Source organism: Ixodes scapularis, unplaced genomic scaffold, assembly GCF_016920785.2.
Source record: "Ixodes scapularis isolate PalLabHiFi unplaced genomic scaffold, ASM1692078v2 PGA_scaffold0__279_contigs__length_252992795, whole genome shotgun sequence".
Taxonomy (NCBI): domain Eukaryota; kingdom Metazoa; phylum Arthropoda; class Arachnida; order Ixodida; family Ixodidae; genus Ixodes; species Ixodes scapularis.
Window position 1 is genome coordinate 119,125,010 of NW_024609835.1, and position 9,530 is coordinate 119,134,539.

At 44.6% G+C, this 9,530-nt stretch overlaps 1 protein-coding gene across 1 annotated transcript; it reads left to right on the forward strand.

Moving 5' to 3' along the window:
- Positions 1-1,661: 1,661 nt before the first annotated feature.
- On the forward strand, positions 1,662-8,722 carry LOC8050801. Its single transcript, XM_002435170.4, has 2 exons — positions 1,662-1,746; positions 8,048-8,722. The coding sequence occupies exons 1-2, from the start codon at positions 1,710-1,712 to the stop codon at positions 8,623-8,625; spliced, it is 615 nt and encodes a 204-aa protein (XP_002435215.1). The 5' UTR covers positions 1,662-1,709; the 3' UTR covers positions 8,626-8,722.
- Positions 8,723-9,530: the final 808 nt, after the last annotated feature.

A 9,530-nucleotide genomic window follows, 5' to 3' on the forward strand; every position in this document is an offset into this window, starting at 1 on the left:
CTGTAAGAAGTTTTGAATGTATATTTTTCTGTGTGCACTCTCATTTTCCGTTCGCTTTTATAGCTATAAAAAATGTCTATAAATTATTTTAATCACGTTTTATTAGATTTAGAATTTTTAAGGTATAGCATGTGGCACTTATTGCTTCTATGTACTCGAAACGTTACGTGTGTAAACTGTATGTCTAAATTTCGGGTAAATATTAAAACAGCATATATTACTTATTAAGTACTCAAAGCTTTTACTTGGTATTTGTTTTAAGAATTCAAGAATTTAGGGTACGTCCGTGAGTTATATCAAACGTTAAACTGGAAATGTTTCTATATTAATTTGTGCCTGTGTATTAATCACAAATAATCGTTTTTTTATTATTTTCTAAATGTGCGTTTTTATCTTTCTCCTTTCTTCCATAAGATTTTATTCTAAAGCCGGAATGAAACAGACGTAGGAATTAAAACCTAAACATTGGAAAGTTTTGTTCTTAATAAACAAACGATAAAATTTCTCCTTATGATACCGACTTGGCCTGGCAATTGTTTATTGGTAGGCTAATCTTTAATGCATAGAGACACGTGCATACTGTCACATAGAAAGTGCCTCTCGTAATTTTTATCCGCTGTCTTTTATAGGCATAAAACCTTGTGACAGAAGTGAATTTTCCGGGCTTTATCTCGCGAAATGTACATGTTTTCGCGGCCGACGGACATCACGTTTTATTTTTAGAATCCGCGTGGAAGTCATGCGATTGCGATGTAGCGCGGCAAATTATTTATAAACACGATCACAGATGTATGCTTCCCACGATGTAGAAGACTGATATAAAAGCTCTTTGTGGTGATCTAAACAGCACAGTCGCTTGAAAGTCTGACAGAGCTGTAGGTATGTATTCCCTAGCGCCAATTTATATGTTCATCTAAAGTAACACCATTGTCGGGACGTTTATAACCTCGCATTCTTAAAAAAAGTGTTATGTTTTTGGTGGACGTCTGATCCTTTTTTAATCCCTTTGTACATTTTGGGCGGACGCTAACACCTAAAAATGGGCGGGCTTATTTGGAAAAATTAGAGTGCCCCTGGATGACAAGCGTTCTTGTTAAAGTCGCGTTGCATTTCTAAATTCTGTTACGGTAAACCACTCTGAATATCTTTATTTTGTGTTACACTTCTATTAATGCACGCGTGATTACAAGCTATATATTTTCAGATATACGCAATATTCGCAGTATAAATATCACCTTGAAGCGATAAATTCCAGCGAACTAGAGCCTTTCGGTAGTCTGTCGGCTCATGTAGACCATCTCAATGACTGGTTGTGTGTAGGGTTGCTTTCTTAATTTTGATAATCATAGAACTGGTAAATGGAAGCCTCATTCTTGCTAATCTCGAGTTCAGAAAGTACGCTGGAGGGGGGATGGGAGGCGGTGGGGGATGGCATAAACTACATGATGGATACACTGCAACTATGCTTCGGGTTCTAGCAATTCTTCGAGTGTTGCAAACCCGCTTTTGAGAGAACTCGCCGGCGACGGCTTTCATGAGTCGCTTAGTGACTGGTGGAATTCGTTGGAAGACTACACGTTTCTTGCTTTCATATTGATAGTTTATAAAAGACGTCGCACAAATTTGAAAAAAAAGGTTTCTTTGTTTTGTGGTGTGCAAAGCATTTCTGAGCATATACAATCAATTTTTTGTGTGTGTTTCAGATCAAGATGCTGCTGATTCTAACCCTTACTGCACTTCTGGCCGGCAAGCTAATTTTCTTTACTTTACGCACATGTAGTAAAGGCCTACGCTCCCCAACTTTAACGCTGCCGCGCGAGCTCGCGACTTTTGCGGAGGGTTTCTATCCTATTGCGGTAGGGTTCCGTGTTGCGGATAAATTCGAAAACAACTTCGAAACACACTCGCCAATAAATTTTTTCTACATTCGAATTTATTAGATCACCCTCAAATTCTGGAATCACAGCGTAATATATATATAATATATATATCCTACAAATAGGTTTTTTTCAGACCACAGGGTAATTGATGCTGAGAAGAGATCACTCCAGTTTTTTTTAAACCTGAAATCATTGCCAAATGAGTCAGTACCACTTGTGTCTTCAAAGTTCGGCAGCGACAACGCGTCATTCTGCTTCTCACTCACTGCAGAAGCCACTGTTTGGGCTTCCAATTTGGACCATAGTAGTTTTGCTTCTTAGTGAAAGGGGTTGTTTTTGGTGTAACAGAGGAATTTATGAACGTGTAGATTTTATAGAACTCGGGATAGGCAGCTGAAGTTTGTACTCCTTTCGCTACTTCCCGTGTCCGTGCAACCGTGGGTTAGAGTGGTGGAAATGCATCACAAGAACACTAGTTTCCAAGTTCAATGTCCGTGAGTTTGTATATATTTTAAAATCTGAATGTCCATGAAAGCACCATTTGTTTGCAAGTTCTTTCGTGGGACCGTTAGTATCACCAATGTCAAAGCCCCTAACGCCAAATCCTGCTAAAGAAATATAATTTGATACCGGACAATTATTATAAATTTAAAGTGGGATTTAAATGAAAAAATAGGAACAAAGTGAAATTAAATTCCAAACTCTGGACCATTAAAAATCTTTAAAAAAATCCTATCAACACCGCGCTACATATAAAACTAAAAAGAAAAACACCCCCCTATTGCACGACAAGTAAACTCCGAAAACACGGAATCCTACCAATTGGCTGTTGGCTCAAATGTTGTTACGTGACGTAACATAAACATTGCCAACCTCTAAATAAGGGTAAGACTACATTGTTGGACCGGTGATCGAACATGCTTTGGCTATCGGCAAAAGTCAAAGAGCGCTCTCCAACTTTTGGACACACTAAAAGTATTCACAAATTACGCGTTTGTGAAACATCTATAAGAAAGAGAGAGATACAGAAAGAGAAACAAGTGTTTTATTGTATTAAAATTTCGGAGCCATCGTAATAGAGCTCCGCTGCTCTCCCTCTTGTGGCGAGGCCCGTCGTAGGGTGTAGGTTGGGTCGACGAATCAGTCCATAGATTTTGCCACACTGCACTCCAGGGCTGCCCGGAAATATTCTGCCAGGTATACCTGGTCCTGAAGTACGGTGGCTGTAGTCAGCCACTCCGGGTTAAGAGGTAGGGAAAGAGAGGCTGAAAAGAGGAGATAAGGAGAGGGGAAGGATGAAATGGGTTGCAAGTCGAGAGAATGTGGGAGGTGTATGGGTAGCCTCCATAATTAAGGCAATGCGGTGCGTGTTCACTGATGGCACTGCGCACAACGTACAGACGTGTTGGGAAGGCAGACTATTGGTTTGTGCGCGCCGAATGTTGACGCTTTGTTGCTATGACAGGATGGAGTGGAGTGGTAGGAAGAGTCGGGCTGTAGTTTGAGTAGGGCTGTAGTGTGGACGTGTGTACGTGCCTCATTGCGTTGTTAGGCCCGAGGATGCTGGGTGCACGGTAAAGTGTGCCGTAGGAGAGCTCATGCGCGCTTCCTTTGCCCAGCATTCCTTCGGGCCCTTGAATTTACACAATGTTTACAGGGTAGTGAAAGTGCGAGTGAATGAGTGTGATGATTAATGCCAAGCTGTTCTCGTGCAGAAGAAGCCTGCTTGGATCCATAAGCGGGGGTTACATGGACGCGACCGTAGCGAGACAAATCGAAATTTGTTGCCTATGGATCTATGATTGGGTAGAAGGAGGATTGAGAAGGAGGGGAGAGAAGGGAAGGAAGGATCGGGGGCGCGTGATTGGTCACCTCTCGATTCGATGCGCTATGGTAGCATCCAAGAAAACGTAGCCATAGCGTCCGTGAAGATGATGGGTGTTTGGGAAGGGGGTCGCGAAGGGAGGTATGTAATGGTGGTGACGATGGCCCGCAGTTCGCTAGTGCAACTGTCTGTAATGGGGAGTGGGGCTCTGTACAGTTCGCGTGGATGTTCGTCAACGACGGTGATTACCGACCCCCTTTCAGAGGTGCTGGCGTCCGCATAGTAGTAAAGGTTGTCCGAATGTTGGAAGACTAGGCGTTAGAAATAGGCTAGCCTTTGCTGCCGGCGCGGATTATGTATGTAAGGATGCATCTGTCAAGGTAATGTTGCAATGTGTATGGGGTTCCTGATGGGTGGTGTTAGGGGGTTTGCGGGGAGGTAGGTGCACTGATGTGTGACGTAGTAGGCGCGTCAGAATGGGACATTCCTGTTTCGTGAGGGACAAGCGGATCTTTCGACGTATCTTGTGAACAGCGATGAGTTCAGATATTACATTATGAGAGCCCATTTCCTAGAGGAGAATGGTGCTCTTGCTGAAAGAGAGACCTAATGCGCGTTTGGTGCGCTTCCAAAGCCGGACATCAAGATTGTTCTTCTGATCTTGCATAAAGGTTAGGTAGGGGAGGTGATAGCGGAAGCGTGAAAGTGGTTGTGCGTCACAGGCACATCATGCCCGCCTCTTTAAGTCCATTGGAATGAGGTGCCGTTCTCCGGAGCATGTTAAGAATGTGTTCACTTTGTTTGAGGATATGGTGGGATGTGCTCGAGCTTCTACCATCTTGTTGTACACGGAGTCCAAGTAGGCAGATGGCAGGGGGTTGAGGGATGTCGGCACCGTTCTGTGTGAGGTTGATTGGAGGGCGCTGCTATTTCGAATTGTGAGCGAGCAGTAATTCAAACTTTTCTGAGGAGCACTGAAGATTAACGCACAGGGCTGCCTGATGCACTTGGTTAATAGTGTGTTCAAAAAGTGTAGTCTTGTGCCCTGCCGAACCCATGGGCATTCATACCGTAATTTAAACAGCGTAGGTGGTATAACTGATGTCTAGTATATCTGCCAGGGCCTGGACGACGGTGTGCAATTCCAGATTAAACAGGGTGGGATGGCGTCTGATATTACTTGTAAAATGCGTAAAAGTGGCGATAGAGGTTTCAGCACTGCCACTGACACACGCGTCACTTCCGTAGCGCGCTTAATAACATTTAAACGCTTGATTATTTTCGTCAGGTCCAACCCTTTATTACCGCGAATGGAGTCAGAGATTCGCTGCTTGCTCTTTTATATAGGTAGATAAAGGACGCTAGACAACTAAGTGGCCTCTTTTTTGCTCCGTATGCCTATTTCGATCCACATTAAGCATGTCCCGCCACGCTACTGAGTATTTGAGGCCACAGCCAATCAGGTAACATCCCTCGAAGAAAAACGCGCGCTGGCGCGGCGGCTTTAAGATTGGAGATCTTTGCACAGAGACTGAAATATTTTACAAATTGTTAGGGGGGCTGTCAGGATAAAAAAATTCTATTACCCGATTCAAAACAAGTAAAGTCCAAGAGGTGATATATAGGGCGAGCTATTGACTGTATGCATATATACTTCTTAACTTGAGCTTCCTATTCTTGTAGTATTTCAGCGTCCCATTAAAGAAAAACATAAAATCTGCGAAGCATCGGCGCTCGGAGACGTTTCTATAGGGCTTTAAAAGTAGCAATAAATATTTGTGCTTACTTATCGACCCGTTTTAAAGGGACGATGCAACGGCATTTTAGTTACTTTCAGTACATTTCGATTCGAATTATTTCTTGACTTCAATAACCCATACACCATGCGTTAGATTTTTTCTCCTTGCAATTGCATTCGCAGGAAAAAAAATCAAAAGTAACCCACAGCGCTTATCCCCACAACTTGCAGCCAGAAGAAGCAGCCCACGTGATCTGTAACCGATTATATACGGCCAATGTTTATCATAGCTGCGCACTGCGGTTGGTAAAAGGCACGGTATGCGCTGGGTTGCACACATTTTTAAGGTTCGTCTATTCCCGCTATTGCAGCGATTGGGCGCGACTCACTACCCGGCATGCCTATGCAATGATTGTCACGATCCCAAATGGAATGCTCACGCAGAGCTCGGGCTCACTGCATGCGTCGGGTTTAAATATCATCACCACGCGGATCGCGGATCTTTATGACGAGATTGTAGGGATCGCACTGTTAAAGGAGTCGCGCAACAATGTTCGCTTGGAATGTTTCTCGCTTCACGCGAGCTAAATGGCACTAGTGAGATTCAAGTATACTCGAACGCCATGCCACTGACCAAGAAACTCCTTTGTTGCGGTTTAATTTCAAGGACAAAAGCGTGCGTTTTCTTTTAATCTCTCATTCAAAAAAACTTAGGACGGAGCTGGGGAGTCGCAGTACCCCTAAGTGACGATACTTGAATTTGGCCCATAGAATGCCGCTCAGAGTCAATAGCTCGACAAGCATTCGGGTATTGCACCGCGTCCAATCGCTGCAATGACGACAATTGCCGAACCACAACAATGACTGGAACTCAACGCATGTCTTCTGCTTAGCCAAACCCAGCATTGGCGGCATCCATATCAAGAATATCGTCATATATTCGTCTCCATATCACGTGGCCCATGGTCTGGCTGCGAGTTATTGGGATACTCCGGCGATTTTTTCATGGTCGCTGATTTGCCTCAAACTAGGCTCAACACACCGATAGACATGGCTGTACGTACCAGTTCCCCAGGTATTGCGTAAAAAAAAAAAGCTTTTCCAGAAGTTTTTTGAATTTTCGAATTTAGTTTCCATCGTATTTCTCAAACCGGGAGCTCCTAATGGCAACATTAGAGTGTGACGACAGAAATGGCACTAAGCGGGCAGTAAGCCATGTTCCCGACTGATTACAAGATGTTTGATGATGAGAAAAAAATGCTCGGTGGCTGATTCACTGAAAAGCACGCCAAGAACATTTGACATACCCTGTTTAATAATACCTGCACGACTTGAAAGTCTGTACAATTTGTGGCGTCACGCCACTGGAAAGCGCGCGGAAATTTCAATGCTGGTTTCGACATCACCTTCATTTACGGTATTCTCAATTGCTATTTTGAATTTCGAGAAAATAAATAGCATACCGCGAAGATTAAAGTTCGAGTAGTCCGAGAATGCAATTTGTTAGGGTAGCTCAAAAAAAAAAAAAAAAAAAAACGGCCGGAGTATTAATTTAATGGGGTTAGCGCTGCTTGTTTTTCCTTATTTTTTTGCGACTTCTATTGCGTGTGGTGAAAAATGAACGCGTGTTTTATATTTTATTAACGCCAGGGATTCGTTCTAAGCGTTGTTTGCGCAAAGTAAAAAAAACCGTAGCATCGTTCCTTTAACAAAGCAAAACAATGCAATCCCCAGATCTTTAAAATCAAGGTTTTCAAAGAAAAAAAAAACCTTAATCATCAAAATTATAATGCGACCAAGACACTTCTGGATTAGTGGCGTTGCCGACGAGTATTCGCGACTCCAGCAAAACGGACGGCGCATATCGGGAATACATTGAACTGAACCGAAGAGGTCCTTTCGCGATTTCTGCTCGACCCTTGTGGCTTTCATCATTACGTGTTGTGGGAGGTTGGTGCGGTGGAAGAGTTGTTTCGGTGACTATGTTGTTAATGTCGTGTCAGAGTGTTGCCCAGGTCGCTGTGAGCGTCACCTAGGGTACCGCGTGAACCAGACGTAAGTTTATCATCGTTCATCAGCATTGCAGTCCTTCCCTCCTGTTCCCAAAAAAGGTCAAGCCTCTGGAAGCTCGCTTACGCAATCGCATCGCCGTATGTTTGAAACGTAGTGAGTCAAGATCGGGGCTAATCATTTTGAATCCAATACTTGCCAGCCGAATCCTGAGTGTTGTGCGTTGACCTGAAACCTGGTACGGCATGTCCTGTTTTAGACCGCCATATTTGCGCAATTTTGGAAACCCCTATAGGTGTCTGGAGTTCCGAATACTTTGAGGCCAATGATACCAGTAAGTTCGCGTGAAGTGAGAAACCTTTCAACCGAATATTGTTGCATGCCTCCATTAGTGTGGAGCTATATGTTATTACGTTGTCACAAAGTAGAGGCCGAAATTCAAGCAAATGTATTAATCTGAATTCATGCTGTTGTCAACCGCTTTATTTTTTTAATATAAGCCATACTTTTGTTTTTGTTTTTATTTCTAGTAAAGTCCAACCGTACTTTTCATCTACTATGCTTTTATTTTCTCTTTTTCGACGGTCATCGCAGGAATATCGGGTCAGTCGGAAGACGATGCCAACGCTTACGTGGACAAAGTAATCAAGGACGAACTCCCGGCGGAACTCAAGTACCTGGACCCGCTCACGCTGCGTCCTTTCAAGTTCCACTTGAGGCAACACCCGTTCGGCTGGGTCTCGTTCTGCGCCACCAACGTGACGGGGTTGGGCAGCGTCCAGCGCTCGGGCGACTGCGGTAGCTACGGACGCTCGCTTCCGCGGAGGGCTTTTGTCGGCTGCAACATCACTGTGGGAGATGTCGAAGTCCGGTTGTGCAGCACCCTCAAGTACGGTCGCAACCTGACGGAGGTCCATGCCAACGCTACCTTTTCCGAAGTCCGTGGACGACTCTACTTCTCCGTTGGCGCCTGGAAGGCTCCTTCGGCCAGGGCGTATCCCGAGCTGGGAAGCGCCACGACCGTCTTCAGCGGCCTCGATGACACGCCGGAGACGCACCATCTGAGGTTGGGCTACCAGGCAGTGGCGAGAGATCTTCTCGCTGTGGCTGTGGAGCGACATCTCTCCGAGGCACTTACCAGAGCGGCCCATCGTGTCTTGTTCCCGCTTTGAGGAGCCATCGGAGACGTGTACTTACTGCGAGTACCTCAAGTTTCCCCTTCTTGTTCCCGAGAAGCGAATAAATGCAATTTATTCGGGTACATTTCGATTGGTGGTTAAGTGGTTGTCTCCCTGAATCAGCAGTCGCACTGTTAATAGATGTTGCAGGAAAAAAGCGTTCAGACGCTGTCTGAGGGATGTTTCTTCCGTGCATGACGACCCTGCCACATTGGTCATTTCAAAACTGTTTTTATACATGTTGGACCGTAAGCGCGTATACGTCAAACATATTTCGAACATATTTAAGTTGTGCCTTCAAATAATTAGGTTACCATGTCTACAGTGAATATCATATACTTTTTTTAACATGTACGAGCCACATGACTGCGGCTTAGTTGCTACACTTGGCTCCCTAGGCAGCCTTAGCACGATGCTTGGGAACTTGGCTTAAGGCACTTGACATCGGCTCCAGCCGCTTAAAGCCCAGCGTCACAACGTTGACTTTTTTGTGTGTGAATCCACCTTTTTCTTATTTGCTAATTTGAAAATAAATGACGAACGTTTTGTGCCAAGCTAGACTAAGCGAGTGGCATATCCAGGGCTGCCATTTCGTGCATGGCGAGAGCAGCGGCCTCCTGTAATTCTCTGTGTGCTAAGGCACGAAAGGTCCCGATGCCGTAGTCAATTCCGTGATCGCTCCTCACTAGCCGCCACACCCGAGGCTCCGTGGCGCGCTTGTCACCGCCGCTGAATTTATGAGACAACAACAATGTTCGTCCGTAAAGAGCCACACTCAAAGCGGAGATTTAAGGATAAGGGCAATCGTTTCTGCAAGAGGGAATTTCTGTCCACACTGAGCTATCGAAGGGACAAATTTCAGTGAATTAAAGCTGGGGTCAACTTTGAAATATAAAGTT